Source organism: Drosophila gunungcola, assembly GCF_025200985.1.
Source record: "Drosophila gunungcola strain Sukarami chromosome 2L unlocalized genomic scaffold, Dgunungcola_SK_2 000007F, whole genome shotgun sequence".
NCBI lineage: Eukaryota > Metazoa > Arthropoda > Insecta > Diptera > Drosophilidae > Drosophila > Drosophila gunungcola.
This window is the reverse complement of record NW_026453162.1, coordinates 3,574,568-3,598,916: the sequence shown is the minus strand read 5'-3', so window position 1 is coordinate 3,598,916 and position 24,349 is coordinate 3,574,568. Positions and strand designations below refer to the sequence as shown.

Below are 24,349 nucleotides of genomic sequence, written 5' to 3'. Positions count from 1 at the left end.
TGCGGTCACATGACATCGAAACCTGGTGAGAGACCAACTGGCCAAAAGACCAGCCGACCAGATCCGGTCGACCAGATTTGCGTAAAAAACTGCCTCGAAAGTGCCACAGAGACTGGGAGAGAAAAAATCACTTACAAAGAGGAAGCGACAGCTCTAACAAGTTTTATCAATGAAGTCCGAGTAAGGTTGGCGACAAGACGAGTGCCGACAGCCGCAGATACCATGGCTTGGGTGCGAGCCGGCATTGAACAGCATAAAAACAAAACCACGCAAGAGCTCCATTGATCGGGGCACCGCCGGTTAATCCATTTGTAGGGCATCATTACCGAGTTCATTCATCGTATTTATGTAAATAGGTTTATTCACATTTCCCTTTGCCTCTTCCGCCGATCGTAAGTTTTGCCTCTGTTCGCGTTTGTTCTCGGTCGTTGGAGCATTGATCAATATTGAGATATCAACTCACATGCTAACACATCTTGAGTTTTCGATTGAGTAGATAACTGACAAATTGGCAATGCTGGCTATGAATGAACTTCGACTTCAAATTAAAATAAACCGAAAAATGAGGCTACAAAGTTTGGACAGACTTAAGTTTCTGCCTTGTTGAACCATTCTTAGTAAGCCTTTCAAATATTAATGGATTCGAACAATAATTGGATTACTTGAGTTCTGCCTTAGAAAATATGGTTTTGTTAACGTTTCAACATGTTTTTCAAAAGTAATGGGTTTCTTCTAGAGTTAGGTGGATTGTCTTTAACCAGTTTTGTGCACATTGCCTTTTTGCATTGTTATTAAAATTCAATAGGCATTCTTTTGCTTAACGATATCCACGCGGTTATAACTCAACCAATCTTATGACGGCTTTTTTAAGATTCTGAACGAATTTCTCGTAACTACTAAACTTTATTGAAAGGTTTTAAATAGTCGGTCCTAGTATGGGGTAAGGTTGGCCTCTGTGTAAATCGAACCATTTTTGCTTTCGCTTAGCAACAAAGAATAAAGAAACCCCAACAACAACTAGTAAATGGCAAAAAATAAGTAAAACACGTATTATTTAAGATTAATATTTGCATCATAAGATATGCGAGTACTTAGTATTTTTAAGACCTTCATCTCAGCCCTCCAGGATCAACAGAAATAGTCACACTAATTATAGGTTGCCTCATCTAAAAAACTAGTAATCAAATTGGACCCAAATAATAAGGTTAGCTGATTAGTTATTCTTTAAGGGTTACTTTTAACATACTTAAGCAATCCACAAGCAACACTCTGAAAACTACGTAGTATTTTAATAGGCCTCAACAATAAGAGACGCTGCTGTCGCGTTTTCTGACTATAAAATTCCTATACAGGGAAAAGTGGTTGAGCCAACAACTTTTCAGCAACTCAGAAAAGCTCCCCAAATATGGTCACTCTAAGAACGGAGCAATATTGATCTAAAAAATGTAGTAATAGTTTTACGTGAAGAAAAATTTAGTTAAACTTTTCAAAGCATATTAAAAACAAAATTTGACAACCGATACCCGTTACTCGTAGAGTAAAGGGTATATTGTATTCGTGTGATAAGTATGTAACAGGTAGAAGGAAGCGTTTCCGACCCTATAAAGTATATATTTATACTTGATTGGGGTCAACAGTCCAGTGAGCGTCGAGATTTCGACTATGATCGGACTAACTGATTTCGCCTGAAAGTCACATTAGACTCTTTAGCTATCTCAGGAGAGGATATACAAACGGCAGAACTTCTATATATGCGCTTAATGAGAAGCTTTGCAGTCGGGAGTAACCGTACTTCTGGATCTTGAAACAAACATTGATCACTATTCAGTTAATGTGTATAATGTAAGTTATTGAAAAGTTGTGCTATAGAAATGTAGTAAACCATGACCTTTAGCTTAGCAAGAAAATTAAATACTCGATTCATGAATTTATTTACAGGTTAATAAATAATATAAATAATAATAATATAATTTATTATATTATTTTTTTTAAATTAATATTTATTTTAAATTGTTATTTTTTCAGCAATATTAATTTAATTTTTGTTTCTTAAATTGTTTAAGCTTAATCAACAAAGAAAAGCACTGTAAATGTTAGAAAATGTATTTTGGCACTTCCAGGAAAAAGTCAACCAAGCCCAGGAACAGCCCATATATAATTTCATCCCGATTTGTTGTTTTTTATCCGCCTTTTATGGTTTTACTACCCTTGCAGAGGGTATTATATTTTCAGTCAAAAATTCGCAACGCAGTGAAGAAGACATTTCCGACCCTATTTAGTGTATATATTCTTGATCAGCATCACTAGGAGAGTCGATCTAGCCATGCCCGTCTGTCCGTCCGTTTGTCAGTTTGTCCGTCTGTCCGTTTGTTTCTACGCAAACTAGTCTCTCAGTTTTAAATTCTTTTTTGTTATTAATTCTTTTTTAGATCTTCGACATTCAGTAATGCTAAATAAAAACATTAAAAAACAAGAATGGAAGCAGACTTCGGCATGCCGATGTTCATATACCCTTGCAACTATTGCAAAAATTAAATATTCTTGAAAACATTGAAGCTATGATGATTTGCAGCTCAATTATTCGATAGTTCCTATGGAAGCAATATGATATCGTTTCCCGATTTTAATAAAATAAAAATTTTGAACTGCCAAACTATAAAAGGTCAAAAGAATTAAAAAAAAAATTACAAAACAGAAAAGTTACATTTATTATAAGAATTTAAAAAAAAAATTACAAAACAGAAAAGTTACATTTATTTAAAAAATTTTTTTAATATTTTTATTGTTCCCATGGGAGCTTTATGTTATAGTCGTCCGATTTTCATGAAATTTAAACCGTAATTCTGAAATAGTTAAACATTACTATATGTCGAAGAACTTATTTATTTTTCCCGATTGTTCTTATGGGAACTAAATGCTATAGTCGTCCGATCCGGCTCGATCCGACAAGAGAAAGACAGTTTTTAGGAAAGTTTCATGCAGATGTCTTTAAACTGAGAGACTAGGTTGCGTAGAAACGGACGGACAGACGGACGGACGGACGGACGGACGGACATGGCTAGATCGAATATCTTAGTGATGCTGATCAAAAATATACCTATATACTTTATGCGGTCGGAAACGTCTCCTTCACTGCGTTGCAAACTTCTGACTGAAATTATAATAATCTGCAAGGGTATACAACTTTTTTATTTAATGTTACTTTTCTATTTTGTAATTTTTTTAAAATTCTTTTTGACTTAATAATAATTTGACAGTTCAGAACCAGGGTTTTAATTTTATTATAATCGTTAAACAATATTATATAGCTGCCATAGGAACTCATCATAGTTTCTATGTTTTTCAAAATATACGCAAGTAAATCATAATTTGAATGTTTTCAAGAATATTTAATTTTTGCAATAGCTGCAAGAGTATACGAACTTTGGCTTGCCGTAGTTTGCTTCCTCTATTGTTAAAATTTGGTTTTAGTTTTTGCTCAATGTATTTTTGTCCCATATATTTGATATAAAACAACTTGAATTTATGCATCCAAATATGGGTTGACCACAACATCAAAAGCAGCACAATTATAACCAATGCAAACAGCATATAATTATATAAAGAGAAGCAGGAAAGGGAAAAACAATGAAAATAAAAGGGCAGAGAGCGACAGCTGGTTACACATAAATTTATAATTATTTGGGCTTTCATCTAGGGGTTAATCAGAACAAGTGCTACTTGGTTTAAACAGACATAACAATAGAGAAAATAAAATGAATGGAAAGTGAAAACCTTTATATATGATGCTTTTAAGTTTACTGTCCAGTTCATTTAGAATAACGTAATTTTTAATAATTTATTTAATTATTCAAATAAATCACTAAGAAATTGTATTTCGCAAGCGTTTATACAAAAATATAACAACCGCATTTTGGGGAAGTGTAATCACCATCTCTCGGACTCATGTGGTGCACATCTGAGAAACAGAAGCAGAAGCCCCCTTCATTTTTTGGTCTGCTGAGTTTTTTGATAATAATTTTTGGGCAGAAACAAATTTGAAATTAATTTTCCTTCTGTGCGGGTGCCCGAATGGGAAAATGGGAAAATGAAAAAATGGCAGCGGGAGGAAAGGGGCGGAGGCACACTCTTGTGATGAGAATTGCATAAGCAGACACAGCAATTACAGATATCGACAGACGCCCGCCTCATTAGACCTAATCAAAATGAATGCTCTATTCAAAGAGGTTTGATTGCAAATCATTTTCACTCACACTTTCAAGTTTTCACTTTCAATCTAATTGATTGAAACCAAAGAGGGGCGTGTGGGGCGACCCGATACAATGGAAAATCGCAAAACAACGAGTCAAGAAAATGAATGCGGAGAAATTAGCCAAACGTGAATCAGAAACCGCACACAGCCATAAAAACACAGCTTGCAGGAGACAGTCGTGGGAGCCGAGTTGGGGAATCGCGAAATTCCCAATCGATTGAGCATTTGCCCAATTTGCCCGGACGACTAAAACAGCCACACTCTAAGGCCTGCCAACGCTTTCCATTCACGTCTTATCGGAATTTACGGTCGCGTGATTTCTGTGATTTGTGATTGTTTACACAATTTAAGTTGACCCGCTCTAACTCTAGCAGATATACACGCCTCGAATCAGGCAATTAACTGATTAGCACCAATTTTTGACCTTTCTGTACTTCTGCCATTTACGAGGATAAAAGCTTTAATTTCATCAAAGAAAAGTAGGGGGTCGGTTAATTAATTGGATCTGTCCAATCACTTGAATAGAGAAAACGTATGCTCGGTATTGTCGACTTTTTGTGGTTTTGGAATATTGGAGGACTAACTGCTTATATAGCTGAAGATAACTGGTGGTGATTCGCACGTGCTCCTCTTTTTTTAAATGATTTGAGAGAACTTCATTGGAAAGTTGCTTTATCTCGACGTAAAAAATTAATTATTTTGTTCAAATATTTCTTAAAATTAACCTTCCCACCCTCCAAACACCAGTTTGGAAAACTAGTTTGTTATAGTGGAAATATATTTCGTTTTTTACCTGTTTTCATGTGTTTTTTATCTTTTATATAAAGTTATTTTAAGCCGCTTGTCGATAACTCATTTTATTAATAATATAACGTTCTTTAGCGTAGAAAACAAATATACAAATATTTTTTCTTAGTTTTGTGAAGACAATAACTTTTTGGCTGCAAACGGCTTTAGAGCCATTTGCAGATGTTAACGGAAGAACAGTAGACCCCTGCCGAAATACCCGTTTCTCTCAGCCTTCCAAATTCGTGGCTGAATTTAATATGTGATGGAGACATTTCCGACCAAATAAACTATATTCTTCAGAAAAGGCGCATAAGCCTGTCCGTCCGTTTCAACGCAAACTTGTCTCTCAGCTTAAAAGCTATCTTAATAAAACATTCTCAAAAGGCTTTATGCTCCACGTAGTATATTTAATTCGGAACGGGTCGGATCGGACGACTATATCGTATAGCCTTCGTAGTCGGTCGACTCCATTAAATAGCTGCCATTGGAACACTCCGAAAAATATAAAAAAAAAGCTGAAAGGGCAATTGAGCTTGCTTCCTTTCTTGTTCGAATGATAAAAATTACATTTATTCTTTTAAAACAATTGAGTTTTGATATTGCCGATGCATAATCATCAAAATCACTTTCATCAATTTCCGCTTATTTATGTTTACCACATGGAAAATACACAACATCGAAACGCGAAGATAATAAACAAATCACAGCCTGCTCGTTAATATTATATGTTTTAAGGGTTTCCCAAATTTATATTTGTACGTAGTACTCAAATTTGTTTATAACGCTGAGTTTCTTATTTTAAAATCGCTGAAGCCTTCCAATAAATTTGACGTCGTTTTTAAACGTCAAGATATTTAAAGATAGATACGTCCCATTTAGCTAACATTTTTGGTTTTTAATGGTCAAGTTTTTGTAAGAACCTTAAAACAAAAATTGACTGAAAACGCTATTATTTTATAAACTTTAGACGCGGGATATTTTCCCTACTATATTCAAAGCTGACATTATTACTAATATTGAACCCTTTGTCAAGCTCTTGTTTCACAGGAAATGGAGTCTTATCTGATTGATACAAAAGGCAAATCACGCAAAATGAACGCCTTTGTGTTGGTTGCCTAATGTTGTTTATGATTTTAGGTATTTATTTGCAATTGGATCATGATAATTGTCTTTGCATGCGTTGTTGGAAAGGAAGACGATGTCGGAGTTGCTGGGGGTCGCCATGAATCAAATCTTATCACAATTTAATCTGTCGGGCTTGCAGCTAAGTAAACACATTGTGTTTGTTGAGTTGCTAAACATTTTATCTTCTCTATGATAAATAATTTATATTAAAGCTTTTAAATAAGTTTTATTACTACAGAAAAATTTATTTACATATAAATGCATGTCTCGTTCAATAAACTTTGGTCCAAATTTTTAGAATAGGGTATTTTGATACAACAAAAACCTATTGGAAGAAATTATCTACTGCGATTTGAACAAAATTTAAAGCGTAGTTCTGAATTATTAAAGTTTAAACAAATTTAAATTTAAGTATAATAATAATAATAGTATAATAATAATAATTCAAACTATATCTCGAAGAACAAAAAAAAACAAGAAAGGAAGCAAACTTCGGCATGCCGAAGTTCATATACCCTTGCAGCTATTGCAAAAATGAAATATTCTAGAAAACATTGAAATTATGATTGACTAGCGTTTATGTTTACATTGCAGCTATGATGATTTGCAGCTCAATTATTTGATAGTTCCTATGGCAGCTATATGATATCGTTTTCCGATTTTAATAAAATTAAGAGCGTAATTCTGGACTGTCAAATAATTAATTAATCAAAAAGAATTAAAAAAAAAAATTACAAAATAAAAAAGGTTAAATTTTTTTGAATTTTTTGATGATGAAATTTAAACCGTATTTCTGAAATATTTAAGCATTACTTTATGTCGGAAAACTTAAAAAAATATGAAAAAACACCAAAGTTATTATTTTTTCTTATTTTTTTACCCTTGCAGAGGGTATTATAATTTCAGTCAGAAGTTTGCAACGCAGTGAAGGAGACATCTCCGACCCTATAAAGTATATATATTCTTGATCAGTATCACTAGGCGAGTCGATCTAGCCATGTCCGTCTGTCCGTCTGTCAGTCTGTCCGTCTGTCCGTCCGTTTCTACGCAAACTAGTCTCTCAGTTTTAAAGCTATCTGAATGAAACTTTCCCAAAAGTTGTCTTTCTATTGCAGGTAGTATATAAGTCGGAACGAGCCAGATCGGACGACTATAGCATATAGCTCCCATAGGAACAATCGAAAAATAAATAAAATAAAATTATAACTTTGCTGTTTTTTTAATTTTTTTTTAGTTCTTCGACATATAGTAATGGTTAAATATTTTAGAATTACGGTTTGCAATAGCTGCAAGGGTATATGAACTTCGGCTTGCCGAAGTTTGCTTCCTTTCTTGTTTTCCGATTGTTCCTATGGGAGCTATAAGCTATAGTAGTCCGATTCGTCTCGTTCCGACTTGTATACTACCTACAACAGAAAGAGAACAGATGGTGTGTCTAGATCGTTGTGATGCTGGTCAAGAATATAGGTACTTTATAGGGTCGGAATTGTCTTCTTCACTGCGTTGCAAACTTCTGACTGAAATAATTGTACCCTCTGCAAAATATAGTAAATCGCCTTGGATTTTAATAAATCGCCTTTGATTTGGATTTATGCGCGATTTTGCCTTCATTACAGACAGAAGATTTTACAGTCTAAAGCAAAATTTCTTCATCTTCTTACGTGCTTCCTATCGAATTGAATAGGACAAACTTAAGTTTAATCATCATCGGAATCTTAGCTTTCAAAGGAACAATCTGGCCTTAAGCTGTAAACAAGGTGCTATTTTCGTAGCAGATTAAGGTAAAAGCCACTAAGTATCTTTTGGCTTCTTAATAGACTGAGGAATAGGAAGACCAAGCGGCTGGCAGATGAAAGATATCCCAGCATGAGATAAAACTTAGAATGAACAACGAGTGGAAATGTATTCTGGTGAAGGTAATTTTTCGGTTCATTCATGTGTCTGGATTCACTTCAAGCGGCACAAAGACACCGCAGGATGTCTCCACTGAATGCCACTTTGTTTTTTACACGTTTCCGTTTCCTGTCCTGCGCCGCAACGAATGCGATTTAATTTCCATTGTCCTTTGCCTATCGATACAAAAGTCATTTGTAAGTAACCAACTCAGTGTGAGAGCTGGCTAAGTAGTAAACACTCAGCAGTTAAGTGTTCGGACTGCAGTCTTGACCAGGTGTTCACTTGTCTCTGCCTCAGGTAGGAATCAAACCACTGAAGCGGATGGGACTTGATAATAATGAAGTAGGAGTCTGTAAGCTGTAATTGTTTTTCAATATTTTAGACAATAAACTTACAAACTTATTTAAAATACAAATTTAACTATGTTAGGTTGGCTGTGGTTGAAAAGTGCAGCAAGGGCCTCTTGTGATGCCTAGTGACCTAGAGCAGTCCTAAAAACTAATTAACTAACCAAAAATCTGAAATTAGTCAGAATTACACCAGTTTGATTGCATAAACCCCGTAACATTTTCAAAAATATGTGTTTCTAGGAGTAGCTGTTATTATTATGTTATTTATTTTATTTTGTGAATATTTTTACAAAACTTCTCATGTCCTCAAAATTTAAGGAAGTTTTAAATCCCTTTCTTTGTTAAAGCTGTCAGCAGTATAAAAATGATAAATGTGTTGGCGTGTATGATTTTTTTTGGCTCTTGGGCTTGCAATGGATTGTCGTGTGCCTTAAATATAAATATCACTCTTTAATTTAAGCATGTGTTTATACAAAATGTATTTTTGTGCATTTTCATGTTTGATTACGTGACACATTTACTGATTGCGGCTCGTAAAAAATTTACCAGGCCAACATGTCTGAGCGAGACAGAAGACGGAGTTAGGCACACTGTAGGTTTGCAGTTGTTGGTTGATGGACTCTTAAAAGGATATGTTTATAAGATGGGAACACATGTGCACTCGCGGGGCGGGAGGAAATGGAGAAACAAGAAATGAATAAACGGCACAGCCCAGTTTTAAAAATATTACTCAGCCCCCATTGCGCTGCCCCCAACAAAAGTTATTGGAAAATGTATATACAGAATCCGCAGTAGATTTTCATAAATATGGTCATATATACACAATTTTAAATTAGTTAAAATTACTTTTTTATACCCTTGCAGAGGGTGTTATAATTTTAGTCAGAAGTTTTCAACGCGAAGGAGACTAAACAAAAAATTAAAAAACAGCAAAGTTATAATTTTTTTTTCATTTATTTTTCCGATTGTTCCTATGGGGGCTATATGCTATAGTCGTCCGATCCGGCTCGTTCCGACTTACATACTACCTGCAATAGAAAGACAACTTTGGGAAAGTTTCATGCAGATAGCTTTAAAACTGAGAGACTAGTTTGCATATAAACGGACGGACAGACGGACAGACGGACATGGCTAGATCGACTCTACTAGTGATGCTGATCAAGAATATATATACTTTATAGCGTCGGAAACGTCTCCTTCACTGCGTTGCAAACTTCTGACTGAAATTATAATACCCTCTGCAAGGGTATAAAAATTATAACTTTGCTGTTTTTTTATTTTTTTTTAGTTCTTCGAGATATAGTAATGGTTAAATATTTCAGAGTTACGGTTTCAATTTCAACAAAATCGGACGACTATAGCATATAGCTCCCATAGGAACAATCGTATAGCTGCCATAGGAACTATCAAAATTAAGCTGCAAATCATAATAGCTTCAATGTTTTTAAACATACACGCAAATTTAAACGTTTTCAAGAGTATTTAGTTTTTGAAATAGCTGCAAGGGTATATGAACTTCGGCTTGCCGAAGTTTGCTTCCTTCTTGTTAATACTATTATTACCTTAATTAAAAGCTTGGAGTGAAAGACACTTCTATCCGATAATTATGGTCAAATTCGCCATAACAAAAATTAGATTTGAAAAAAGCGCTCCAAAATTTCTTTGAATTAAAAATAATAAAACCAAATACTTTTTGAAAAATTAACCAGAATTTAAAACAAAGGAGAGAAATTAACAGAAAAAGATTTAAACAGACTACTGTGGTTTTAAAATAAAAACTTCATTTTTCATTTGCAAATGGGGAGGGACAAAGGTGATTTAGTATTATTGAATTTGTGCAAATAGTTTGAATAAAATGATTGAACAGAGCCAGACTAATTTAAGTGGAAAGTGCAGCTTCCCAAGAAAAATGTTTGACATTAGGCAATAAATAATAATAAAACGAATTTACCTAAGAAATACCATGTCATAGAATATAGACAGGTCGAGAATTCAAGCTGTGAGGAATTGAAGGAAAAGGGACGAATTTCAACCCAAAAATAAGCATATATCTGCCAAACAAAATGCTTTCGAGCAGAGCAACGGCAGTTGTAGTTAATTTAAGAAAATGTAGCCCAACACTTTCACACTCAACTGAGTTCCAGTTAAAGTAAAGTTCCTCTTTATTTCCAAACAGTATCACCAAGGTACCACAGGTAGCAAAAAGAACAGGTAAATATCTCTGAAAAGTAGATTACTCGCCCGACCATCAGGCAAATTATGTCATAAGGCGCCATAGCTCTGTTCATTGCAGATCTCAAAATTATGAAGGTAGATTTACAATTGTATTTATGACCTAGGGCTAGACAAATATACACTCAAAACTATCACTTCAAGCCTTCAATTTTGAAATTGTTTTCAGGAAAAACAGTAAAAGCCGAAGTATAAAAGCCTTGGCAGCTATTTCAAAAATTAAACAATCTTTAATACAACTAAAGCAAGAGAGAAAGCAAACTTCGGCAAGCCGAAGTTCATATACCCTTAAAATTATGATTTACTTGCGTATATGTCTAAAAACATTGAAGCAATGATGATTTGCAGCTCAATTATTAGATTGTTATTTTATATAAATTTATTGTTTCTATGGGAGCTATATGATATAGTTGTCCGATTTTGATGAAATTTAAACCGTAATTCTGAAATATTTAACCATTACTATATGTTGAAGAACTAACAAAATATTTAAAATCGGCAAAGTTATAATTTTCTAAATTTATTTTTTCGAATGTTCCTAAGGGAGCTATATGCTATAGACGTCTGATCCGGCTCGATCCGACTTATGTACTACCTGCAAAAGAAAGACAACTTTTGGGAAAGTTTCATGCAGATAGGGAGACTAGTTTGCGTAGAAACGGACGGACAGACGGACGGACAGACGGACATGGCTAGATCGACTCTCCTAGTGATGCTGATCAAGAATATATATACCTTACAGGGTCGGAAATGTCTAATTCACTGCGTTGCAAACTTCTGACTGAAATTTTAATACCCTCTGCAGGGGTATAAACATAAGAGAAATTAAATTTTGGCAAGTCGAAGTTTATGTACCCTTGCAGCTATTTAAAACAATTTTTTAAAAATATTAACAAATTGAGAAGTTAAGTTTGTTCAGTTGTTCAAGTTGTTATGATATAGTCATCCGAGTTTAATAAAACTTAAAACAAAATTCTGACACAATAAGTCAATTGTATATATAAAAGAAATGACATTACGGCAAAGTTATAATTTTGTTACAAAACAAATGAAAAAAATTATAAATTTATTATAATTTGGTTATATAACAAATGAAAAAAATTATTGCTTTGCAGTTTTTCAATTAATTTAAATATAATTCGACATATAGTAATGGTTTATTGTTTCAGAAATACGGGTTTATTTTATTAAGACCGGAATATAGTTGTTATAAAAAATATTTATATTTTGCAATAACTGCAAGGGTATATAAAGTTTTTCTTGAAAAGTTTGCTTCCTTTCTTGCTCATAAAATTAAGCTTTAATTTCACTTAAAATAATAATACAACAATTAATTACGAATTATATTTATAAATAAAAAATTACAGCATTCCAAGTTAACTCAAATAAATAGTGAAATTGAGTTATTTGAACTGAAGTAGGACATTTTTGGTCTTTGATTTTTTGTTAAGTAAAAAAATGGTCATATGAAGTGCAACGTACTTAACTTATTCTCTTTGTGAGGAGTTATTTGACTCAGATTACCAGGGCAATGTGAAAATTAGAAGATACTTATATCTTAGATCCCAAGATTTCTCCCTTAACCTATGTTCCATATTGGTTTGACTCAAGGGTCAGATAACACGGACTGCGACGGATTCATACAAATTTACACCTAAATTTTCCTCGAAGAGGGTCTTTCCATAAACTTTTATTGTCAAATATCTGGGTTATTGTTTTATTTAAATACTTTCCTTGCTAATATGTTTTATTATAAAGGTAAACAAGAAAAAGACTGAGTTTCTAGAAGATGACCATCTGATCGCGAATATTCTGTTGATCCTCCGGGCTCAAAATATCCGATTTGAAATCGGCCATCCGGCTGTGAACCAATTGTCCATTGGCATCGTCCACATTGTCCTGTATGTTGTAGTCGTACAGAGTTTTCAATAAGCCGTCCATCATTTTCTGAGACTTTGTTCTTGAACTGGACTGAATGCTTATGAATGGAGCAGCTTCGGCGAATCGCCAGACGCAAATGTATGCTGCGTGATAAATAAATAAATACCCATCTCGAAGAACCTTGCACTACCCTATAATCTTACCAAAAATGCAGATCAGCACGATGTAGTTCATAGTACGCAGTTAGTTTTCAGACTGTAAGGAAATCGACAAGCTGAGCTGTAAAATCTGATTTTTTCAGCCTAATTTGATTATGAAAGCGCGCAATTTGAAGGTTTTACTATGACTCAATACTATAGTTATTTTTTGGTGGCTGTTTATTTACTACAACTTATGTGATCACACCGACTATGGCGAGGGTATTGATGGAAAGATTAGATGAGGAGGATCGTTTTTAGGTGGAGCACTCTGTTCCACATTATCCCTCATGGGAGAGTCACCAAGCGAAGAATCCCTTTGCACCGAGTCACTCTTAGCTAAAACATTCTGGGGCACAGAGTCGCCGTTAGCCAGCAGAACTAAAAAAATATTCACTTTAATATATGTTAAACTACGCAGAAGAGTACTTGCTTAGAAATGCTGCGCATAGAAATAGGACTCTCATCTCGATGAAACAGTTGTACTCAAAGTATTCAAATCAGTTGAGGATGCCTCTTTTTATATACCCAAATTCTTGGTTACATAAGGGCAGTTGTAACGGGGTGTTTCGTTCTGCTTGACTTTTGTTAAGCTTATCAAAATGTTCCCTTCTTCAAAGTACCAACCTTATAATTATGAAGGTAGATCTACAATTATATTTATTAGGGCTAGACAAATATACACTCGAAACTATCACTTCAAGCCTTCAATTTTGAAATTGTTTTCAGGAAAAACAGTAAAAGTCGAAGTATATAAGCCTTGGCAGCTATTTCAAAAATTAAACAATCTTTAATACAACTAAATCAAGAAAGAAATCAAATTTCGGCAATCCGAAGTTCATTTACCCTTGCAGCTATTGCAAGAATGAAACATTTTTGAAAACATTAAAATTATGATTTATTTGCGTATATTTTTAAAAACATTAAAGCTATGATGATTTGCAGCTCAATTATAAGATAGTTATTTTATGTATTTGTATTATTTCTATGGGAGCTATATGATATAATCGTCCGATTTTGATGAAATTTAAACCGTAATTGTGAAATATTTAACCATTACTATATGTCGAAGAACTACAAAAAAAATTAAAAAACAGCAAAGTTATAATTTATACCCAAATTTTTTAAATTTTATTTTTTCCATTGTTCCTATGGGAGCTATATGCCATAGTAGTCCGATCCGGCTCGATCCGACTTATATTCTACCTGCAATAGAATGACAACTTTTGGGAAAGATTCAGACAGATAGCTTTAAAAGTCAGAGACTAGTTTGTTTAGAAACGCACGGACAGACGGACATGGCTAGATCGATTCGCCTAGTGATGCTGATCAAGAATATATATACCTTACAGGGTCGGAAATGTCTCCTTCACTGCGTTGCAAACTTCTGACTGAAATTATAATACCCTCTGCAAGGGTATAAACAGAAATTTTGGCAAGGCGAAGCTTATGCACCCTTGCAGCTATTTAAAAGAATTTTTTAAAAATATTACCAAATTGAGAAGTTAGGTTTGTTCAGTTGTTCAAGTTGTTATGATATAGTCGTCCGAGTTTAATAAAACTTAAAACAAAATTCTGACACAATAATTCAATTGTATATATAAAGAAATGACATTAAAGCAAAGTTATAATTCTTTTACAAAACAAATGAAAAAATGATTGATTTGCAGTTTTTCAATTGATTTAAATATAATTCGACATATAGTAATGGTTTATTGTTTCAGAAATATGGGTTTATTTTATTATTGATATTAAAAAGCTATCATAGGAACGATCGAAAAATTATTCGAAAAATCATCATAGCCTAACTGCTTTTTAGACATTAAGACCGGAATATATCTATCTTGTTCGAAAAACGTTAGATCCCATGATTTCTCCTTTAACCTATGTTTCATATTAGTTTGAATCAAAAGTCAGATAACACGGACTGCGACGGATTCATACAAATTTACACCTAAATTTTCCTCGAAGAGGGTCTTTCCATAAACTTTTATTGTCAAATATCTGGGTTATTGTTTTATTTAAATACTTTCCTTGCTAATATGTTTTATTATAAGGTAAACAAGAAAAAGACTGAGTTTCTAGAAGATGACCATCTGATCGCGAATATTCTGTTGATCCTCCGGGCTCAAAATATCCGATTTGAAATCGGCCATCCGGCTGTGAACCAATTGTCCATTGGCATCGTCCACATTGTCCTGTATGTTGTAGTCGTACAGAGTTTTCAATAAGCCGTCCATCATTTTCTGAGACTTTGTTCTTGAACTGGACTGAATGCTTATGAATGGAGCAGCTTCGGCGAATCGCCAGACGCAAATGTATGCTGCGTGATAAATAAATAAATACCCATCTCGAAGAACCTTGCACTACCCTATGAACTTACCAAAAATGCAGATCAGCACGATGTAGTTCATAGTACGCAGTTAGTTTTCAGACTGTAAGGAAATCGACAAGCTGAGCTGTAAAATCTGATTTTTTCAGCCTAATTTGATTATGAAAGCGCGCAATTTGAAGGCTTTACTATGACTCAATACTATAGTTATTTTTTGCTGGCTGTTTTTTTACCACAACTTATGTGAGCACACCGATTATGGCCAGGGTAGGGTTGGAAAGATTCCGTCAGTAGGCCTCACTGTCGTGGTGCTATCAGCAACAAGTTCCGAGACTAGATTAATTTCCTTCTTGATCTTCCGACGCAGCTCCCTTAGGAGTTTGAGGAACCTGTTCCGGTTGTTATAGTTAACCACGGGCTCCCGCTCCTCCTTCAGCAACCTACTGGCCTCGATGTCGGCCAGCCGAAATATCTCCTTGCCGGAGAGCTTTCCCTGGCACTTCTTCACCTGCTTTCGCACATTTTCGAGCTGGACATGTATCTCCAGCAGATTGCGGTTCACACGATTCCTCTTATCGACCATGTCAAGGCTTAGCTCTTGAGCCTTGAGCACCTGGGACTTTCGTGCTTGTATTTCCTTCAATAAATACGCGGACTGGTTCCGAAAGAGCAGAGTTTTGGCCTGTTCCTCCAACAGCCTTTGTTGAAGTGCCTTGACTGACGGTGAAAAGTGGCCGGGTGAAGTCCCATTTTTGCCCGAATCCCCTTCTAAGTTGCCTTTATTTTGTAATACTAGTAAGTCCTTCTTAGATGTTTCAGTCAGTGGAGCACTCTGTGTCACATAATAACCGAAGGGTGTAGCACTCGGCAGTGAATCGTTTTTATCCTGTTTTGATGTTTCGCTCAGTGGAGGATCACTTTTAAATGGAGCACTCTGTGCCACATAATCCCCCCAGGGCGTAACGTTCGGAAGTGAATCGCTTTTATGAAAGTTCATGAGAGAGTCACCAAGCGAAGAATCCCTTTGCACCGAGTCACTCTTGGATAAAACATTCTGGGGCACAGAGTCGCCGTTAGCCAGCAGAACTAACCAAAAAATATTCACTTTAAAATAAGTTGGACTAAGCATGAGCGTACTTGCTTAGAAATGCTGGACATAGCAATAGAACTCTCATCTCGATGAAACAGCTGTAATCAAAGTATTCAAATCAGTTGAGGTGGCCTCTTTTTTATATACCCAAATTCCTGGTTACATAAGGGCAGTTGTAACGGGGTGTTTCGTTCTGCTTGACTTTTGTTAAGCCAATCCAAATGTTCCCTTCTTCAAAGTACCAACCTTACACGTCTCCAAAACATTTTCGTTTTTTATTTTTGGGTAATTTTGGGCTTATGGACTTTCGGACGATCCGATTCTCAACTGTCTTTTAGGTAACCCCATACCGGCACGGGTTTCTTGAACTACCTGCTCTTGGAGAACCTCCAAAAGTCTGAGATACTTTGATAGATAATGTTTCCTAGCTTTCGGATGGACTTCCTCCGCCCTTCTGTTGGCCAGTCTGTCGGCAATTCGCCGTACCTTGTCATTCCGGTACTGGATATTTCGGCAGCGTTCCATTAAGAGCCAACTATAATCGACCTTAACTTTTTTTTGGGACAATAACTGACTGGCTTTCATCACAGCATTCCTCGTCGCAGAAAACTTTTGCATGGCTTTGATTGAGCCTCGGTTAATATTATTCAAAACTGCACCACGCCTCACCACCTTTGACCTCAAATCTGAGTTAATGGCTAACTGCGCGTTCAATTCAAACTGGACTTGCTTCAGTAGCCTTTCGTTGAATGTAACCCCCTTTAGAGATTCCTTTGAATCGGTTTCATTAGTGGCGTCTTGAACCACTTTGTCTGGACTTGCGGGTAATCTCTGAAATTGGGCTTCTGTTTTTGTCACAAGGCAGCAAGAAACTAAATTAAAATATTTAAAGATAGCTTTGAAAGTTAGTTCTTTTAAAATATCCTCAAACGAGACTTACGAACTGCAATCAACCATGCAAAGAAACCTCCCATAATCGAGTATTTAACGTAGCCTATGTTATTTATCATTATATATGGGCTTCAAGTAAAATCGTTTCGACATGGCTTTTATCAGGTTGTAGAACCTTTCTTTCTTTTATTTAAATCACAAAAAAGGTAGTCGGCCTCGTTTCTTACTAAGAAGACTTTATATATACCTTATAATAGCGCCAAACTCAGCATTAGGTTTGTTAAGACAATCGATAGCACTATCGATACTATCGATGGTCGAACATTTTAGCAAACATCGATGGTTTGGGCTCACCATCGATACTGTCGCTGTAGAAAAAATTTGTTTAATTATATATATTTAAATTATACCTAAAGTATATTACCATATATTTCTGCGAACTTGCTGGAATTTTTAAGTTTTTAGTCACACTGCACTTTTAAATCGTTCGAGAACAATTAGTTTAGGCTAAGAAGTTACAAAAAAACGTATTGAGACAGTGGGCCTGCACACCATGGCGAAGCATTTTATGACAATTTCATTTTTAATGGTAAAGTAAAAATGAATTTCTGAAAATTTTCTTTGTCAATCAGCGTCAAATAAAATATATTATGGGTTTGGATTTTATTGTTTTGATATTTCGTTCGTTTTGAGGTTGAACAATTGCCGATACTGTCGATAATATCCATAGTGAACACCATCGATAGCCAAAACTACTGAAAGTGCACACCATCGATATTTTCCCAACCCTTCTCTGCAATACAAGCTTTACAAAATCTGACATGTGCAGTCACGGCAAACAATTTCACAGCAAAAATTAATGTAAAAATGCAAGCATATATGTATATGTATATATGTATATCTAAAAAGGGCACCATTGTCTTTGCCCAAAAGTGAAACTGCCACTTTGCAATTCAAAAATTTCCAACATCCGTACTGTGAGTAGAATGAGAAAAAATCAAACTAAAAACATTGCCGACTTGAATATGTAAATTGAATCTTGCGCCTGCGCACGAGTCAAATTGAAGGCATGATTGAACGTGGGACTTGTAAAACTAAGGCATGGCCAACTCGTGGGCGAGCGGTCACTCTGTGGATCGGATCCCCACTTGGGTGGGTGTCCCCTGCTAATTGTTGAAAACATAGCGATTTATGAGCGAGTTGCTCGCATTTTGCGTGGTGTCTGCGGCACGCTGCCTAAATTGCCTCGGCTCCTCATATGGTCAAAAGTCGTTACTGCCTTGTGATCTACGCCAACTGTGGCGCACTATTTCAGTATGTTGGAATTCACCTTAAGCCGAAATCGGAACACCATTTATTAATATAATGCGCATTTAATTTTCAATTAAGGGTCAAAGCGAGCCAGCTTAAAATTAATGAGTATTTGAAACAGAAATATTCGATCGCATTTGTGTGCCTTGATTGATTACGGTCTTGGGAAAATAGTTAATAGTTTCCCTAGATCAGGTTACCTTATCCTATTTTATTTATTTCAATATTCAAATCTGGATCTTGGAAAAAGCAAGTTTGCTTACAGTTTCAGAACCATCGGCAAGAGAACACAACAAAGCTCACAATTTCTAAAATAAGAAGCCATTGCTTCATTTTGAATGAAATTTACTACCAATATTTTCCAATTGGCTTTTAAATGCAAGCTCTTATAAACTGTTGCATAGCATCTCAGAAGCACGTTTTCAAGATGGCAATTACATCCGGCTAATAAATATTTGTTAGAGCCGCAAGGTGTATAAGCCTCCTATTGGCGTTCTTTTCAAATTGTTAGTTTGAAATGGTCAAAGTTCGTTTAAGAGCAGAAGAATATATTGATCAAAGCATCAAGACCAATGCTTCAATGTTCGTTACCGCTTCACTTTAACTTTTTCATAAGCTGGAAACTTTGTTTGTCTTTTCGCTATTCCCAATGCGCCATTCCCACACAAAGATATTGTCCAATTCCTCATTTTGATTGCCATGCTGTGATGAGAATCAGTCTGTGACTTTCATTTGAAGATGGCTTTTCACTGAAGTTTAGGTCTCAATTTCCCATGCTGCAGCGTATCCCACTCGCAGCAGACATATGCATTGTTATGACTGTCGACGCTTTTCGGCTTGACTTCGGCTCCAGCTCACGCTTTCATTTGCGTTTGGAAAACGACCTACTTCCGGATTAGCATGCCAGGCCACTTTTACTGTCGTTCCATCGGAAAAAGGGCGCCGCAGAGAACCACTGATGGGCAGTGACCAGGGACAGGGGCTAATGATGTTGTCGCTACGTATCCACTTGATAATAAACATCCGCCGCATTGCGCAGCGAATAATTGTGTTGCATGTTTGTTGCATTTAATTGTAATTTATTTTCCATTCCCCAGAACGGACAGTGTGGAGAACGGAAACAAATATTTTCCGGTGGAAGCTGGCCATCCAAAGGGGAAGTCCCTTTCCTACGCCGTTCTGCTTTCCATCTCTCTATGATGCATTAATTAATTGCACGTAAAGTCAAATGGGCTGTGTACCCGATTTAACCCTCGCAAGTCAATAAATCTCTTCCCTTTTAATACCAGCTATTAAACAGCTTCATGCCTTGCATGAATACTATTTAATCTGTATACATTATTCCAGAAACAAACATCACAATGAAGAAAGATATCTACAAGAGTGTCTATGCCTTACAACTTTGATAAATATATATATCTCACAAACTATCGTTTTTCGAGACAAAAATAGTAGTAAAAGACAACAGAGCTTTTAAGTCAATTGTTTTGAGCTAACAACGCGTTCGCTTGGGTACGTAAAGGGTTAATCGGATCGAATGCCAGCGATGCCTTCCAACGACATCGATTTGCAGTATGCCATTTGTCGGCTTTCATCTGAAGGAGATAAAGTCCGAACATTAAGTAAACAATCAATGAGCTAAAGGGAATCGCTCGCTAATTCAACGAAACAAACGCGAAAAATGCGACGGCATCGAAGAACGCGTTGAACTGCGGCCGACAAAATGAAGCTGCGACTTCCTATCGAAAAGCCGACAAAAACACCTGAGCCTGGCGCATCAATCAGCCCCACCGATGAAACTATTCGCCAGCAGCGGGCATCTCTTCACACTTTGGCTGGCATAAATGTCCCGCATCAGAAACAGTCAGGTTAATTAGCTCCGATTCGAGGGGAATCCTCACCCTCGTGCGGCCAGAAATCAAAGCGGAAATTGTTTATTAAACAAATCCACAGGCAGTTCTGATTGGGCAGCATCCATGGTGTGGATAATGGACTTTTAATTGACTTCTAGCATTTCGGTAGCATGCGTGCCAAGGTCTTTATATGTGGAATCGGAAATTGGGGATTACATGACATAATTACCGGGTTGTCATAGCCTAACAAGCCACCAGGCCACATTTAAACAAAGGCATTTACATATGCAATCGGGAGCGACGGGTCTCAATAAAGACTTCAATGAACTATGTCGTAAGAAAAGTTTAAAAGATAGTGCCAGGTAACGACAGGCTTACTTTGAAAGTTGATCATTTGCATTTGTCAATATAGTTGACACACTTTATGACAATCCGCATCACAATTAAACTGCAATGATCATGTCAGCATTCCATTATAAACGAAGTCGGTACCATTCACTTCATTTTACAAAAATCACTGTGCATTACGTGTGAGAAACAAATTTTAAGGTGGCATTCATTTAAGTGGTGCAAGCCCATATTTATAACAACTGAAAAATACTATCTTTAAATATATATGAAAAATAATTGCATGTATCCATTTGATATTCAAAAGTAAGCAGTACAGTTTTAACCATAGATTATTGTCAAATTGATATTAAAGCAGGAAAGGAAGTAATCTTCGGCAAGCCGAAGCATTTGCAAAAATTAATTATATTTAAAACATCCATATGTCCAATTACATATAATATCGTTTTCCGATTTTCAAAAATTAAAAGCGTAATTCTGAATTAATAAACCATTACCATGTTAATAAAAATATAAAAAAAATTGATAAACAGAAAAATAGATAAGACACAACATTTTTGTCATTTTTTGTATATATTCTGATTGCTCCCATAGAAGCTTTATGATTTATTCAATTTAAATCGCAATTCTAAAATAATAGACCATTACCACTAAACGAAAAATTAAAACCGATATATTTACTACCTAACTTTTGGGAAAGTTTCGTGCAGATGGCTTTAAGACCAAGAGACTAGTTTGGGTAAAAACGGACGAACGGACGGACTTGATCGACTCTCCTAGTGATGCTGATCAAGAATATATATATTTTCTAGGGCAATGTTTCCTTCACTGCGTTGCAAACTTCTGACTGAAATTACAATGAAATTATTATTATTATAGTATTACAAGACACGCTTCGTCACCCAACTTGCCTTGAAGCCAATGCTCTGTTCAAAAGTTATCAGCATATCGTAAAATCAAGTTTTAAATATAATTTGTTAGCATTGAACAAGTTCTGTGGTATCGATGCAATAAAAAATAGGCAAAATGATTAAAATCTTTGTTAAAGCGGTAGGAAGGAGAACATTTTTAAAAGGGTATTTATTTCGTCGAATGCTTAATAATTTTGTACGTATAAAGTGCGGTCGTCACGTCGTTTTACATCGATAAGAGGTGTTTTTAGAATAATTAGAGAAATTGAATTTTACTATCAGAGCTTACATCGCTCGGGCTATTCACATTTTAATATGATTTTCGCTGTCCCATCTAGTAAAACTTTCCTTTTCAAATGCAGCACCAATTGGGCTAATCACCATCAGCAGCACCCACTATCATTACATCACCTTGCACAGATCAAGCCATGAAACCAACTTCCGCTCGAAACGCAACTGGAAATAATCGCGAGGAGGGAAAGTTATCAACATCACATTACCATTGGCCTCGCCAACAACAATAAGCCATCTCCTCAATGAGAGTGAGTCTGGGTAATTCCAAACGCCAAAACAATGACACATAAATCGCTGAAAAAATCAGGCATAAATAACATCAACATTTTCACATCTCGCCAGACGAGTACACCCTCCGCCATTCTCGGATCACTACTGGAATCTGTGGGATAAAGTGCGCTCGGTGGCATGTGAAAAGTTGCAAATTAGCCGATAGAAAGTAGTGCCACAAGTCGCTCGAATTATTCAGTTACCCAGACTCGCGCTGGTAACGTGAGAAAAAAGCGAAAAGTGCAGCGTTGACACAATTGCATCCATGAGATAGTTGAGCAGTTGCCAAGCGATTGTCTAGCTCGGCAGTTGCATTGCCACAATGGGCCCAGATGATGCCCACTTGATGAAGTGCGAGAGCAGTCAAACTTGCCTGGGCCCCACTCGATACTGCTCTGAAATTCAATTCGTTTTGACTGGCATATGTCTTCGCTTACACGCTCAGATTATATGTGCAATGTACATATATTGAGGCAGCTGCTAAAGCTTTTAAAGGACACGTAAAGGACCCTCTCCTTTTTATTTGGTTTTTTTCTTTCTCCTTCGCCTACAGCGGATTTGTCATTGCAGCTACTGATAGAGTAAAAAAGTTACTTTAGAGTTAAATCTTAAAATGTTTCTATTACACAGGAATAGCTAAGCAATTATTTTATTACTATTCTTAAAAAATACATTTGTTCATATATAATAATGAGTGCTACACGATCTATATTTTAAAGTGTCATCGCTTAAGTAAAATAAATGTTAAATGAAGGATTATAAAAAATAAATCGCTTATATTAAAAACAAAGACCCTTGCGTTCTAAATCATAATTTCACGCCGAAAATTCAAACTTAACTGGAAAGGGAGTTTTGGATAATCTTTTGGGCGAGCCACGTAGTTTGTTAACTTCTTTAAAACTACTATATGTTGTAGGTCATTCACTTTCGTTGAGGCGTCATCCATATGGTGCCATTTATGGCATATGGCATAAAAGTTGAGGCGTATAAAAAACATCTCTGGTCTTTTTGGTCTCAGCAGAGGCATCCGCCCGCGCATGAGATGGTGACATAAGCTTCTGTTTTTCATTCGGCCAACAAAAGAGCGTTGTCTGATGGTTTGAATGTAGATAAAACACGTGCAGTTTTGGTGGACGGTCTCGATTCCTAGTTTATATTTCGGCTAATTAATGGAAGGCTTGACAGGTTGGCGCGTGGCAACTCTTACTTTGTCGCCTACGCCTTTATGTAGAAAACGCGTTGATTTGTTTTTTCATGGCCTACGTTGTGGTTGAGGCTTACGACACTTTCTGCGTGGGTCTGTTGGTCTGGTCTGGAAAATGAGCGTTGGCTGGTGAACAACTTAAGACCTCGTCAGCCAAACAACACCAAAATTCATTCACTAAACTACGCTTGAGTCTTTTAGCTTTCATTGACAAAATTGTTTGTGAATGGAGACTGTGTTTTTTTATAGTTTTGGATACATGTAAACAAATTTTAAAAACCTGTAAAATAAAAGAAGTGTTTGTAATTCTTGTCAACGCCACTTGAAATATATATCTTAATAACATGTAGACGAGGACGCTTTACACAGGAGCTGAATAAGTACACAAACATAACTATTTACCACTTTTTAGATACAAAATATCACTCAGAATCTGAATTAATAATGGTAACATCAGTGTTGGGAAAGGTAATACTTTTATGGATCTAGGTAAGGTATTTGCGAAATTATGTATTTAGGTAATTCTTTTATATGCGGAGGAATTAACTTATCTTCAAGTTGCAGTCAAATTATGCTGTTTGTAATATAAAACTAAATTAAATGGTAACAACCTAATTTGAAAACAAAACTAAATTAAACTATTTAAGTACCTAAATTCCAAACATAAAATAAAAGGTAGCTTCGTATTTGTTTACCTAATGAAGGTAAAAGGTACCAAAAAATGTTACCCAGGCACTAACCTATGAACAAGTATCTATTCTCACCCCAAACCCGAGTGACATACATTATCTTTCAAGGCGCTCTCAAGTACGTGGTTATTCAAATAAAAATCCCAACTGGTTTCCCTTTCAGCTTCATCAATCATGAAAGATAAAACTGTGTTCTACCCTCCAAACTTGATAACTGACCCTAGCGAGGTCCAAATATAGTCACCAAACAAAGCTGAATGCTTTCAACCAAAAACTAATCACCAATGGGCCAGAATCGGTGTGCCGACTGAGGGGAAATATGGCCCGCTTTTGAGTCAACAAGCCGAAAAGCTCACTTAACCCACTGAGTACACCAGCAGCCACGGGCAAACAATAAAATCGGCAGTCGCTACTGGGCACCCTGAGCAGAACCG

At 35.9% G+C, this 24,349-nt stretch overlaps 3 protein-coding genes across 3 annotated transcripts; all 3 read right to left on the bottom strand.

Moving 5' to 3' along the window:
• Positions 1 to 12,336: 12,336 nt before the first annotated feature.
• Positions 12,337 to 13,103, bottom strand: LOC128253185 (accessory gland-specific peptide 26Ab-like). Its single transcript, XM_052981411.1, has 2 exons — positions 12,729 to 13,103; positions 12,337 to 12,668 (listed from the first exon to the last, which is right to left on the bottom strand). The coding sequence occupies exons 1-2, from the start codon at positions 12,757 to 12,759 to the stop codon at positions 12,427 to 12,429; spliced, it is 273 nt and encodes a 90-aa protein (XP_052837371.1). The 5' UTR covers positions 12,760 to 13,103; the 3' UTR covers positions 12,337 to 12,426.
• A 1,574-nt stretch (positions 13,104 to 14,677) lies between these two features.
• Positions 14,678 to 15,260, bottom strand: LOC128253184 (accessory gland-specific peptide 26Ab). The gene is made up of 2 exons (XM_052981410.1): positions 15,106 to 15,260; positions 14,678 to 15,045 (listed from the first exon to the last, which is right to left on the bottom strand). Exons 1-2 carry the CDS (start codon positions 15,134 to 15,136, stop codon positions 14,804 to 14,806), a joined length of 273 nt encoding a protein of 90 aa, XP_052837370.1. The 5' UTR covers positions 15,137 to 15,260; the 3' UTR covers positions 14,678 to 14,803.
• Positions 15,261 to 15,310: 50 nt separating this feature from the next.
• LOC128253164 (accessory gland-specific peptide 26Aa) lies at positions 15,311 to 17,224 on the bottom strand. The gene is made up of 3 exons (XM_052981380.1): positions 17,085 to 17,224; positions 16,196 to 17,016; positions 15,311 to 16,140 (listed from the first exon to the last, which is right to left on the bottom strand). Exons 2-3 carry the CDS (start codon positions 16,227 to 16,229, stop codon positions 15,311 to 15,313), a joined length of 864 nt encoding a protein of 287 aa, XP_052837340.1. The 5' UTR covers positions 16,230 to 17,016; positions 17,085 to 17,224.
• Positions 17,225 to 24,349: the final 7,125 nt, after the last annotated feature.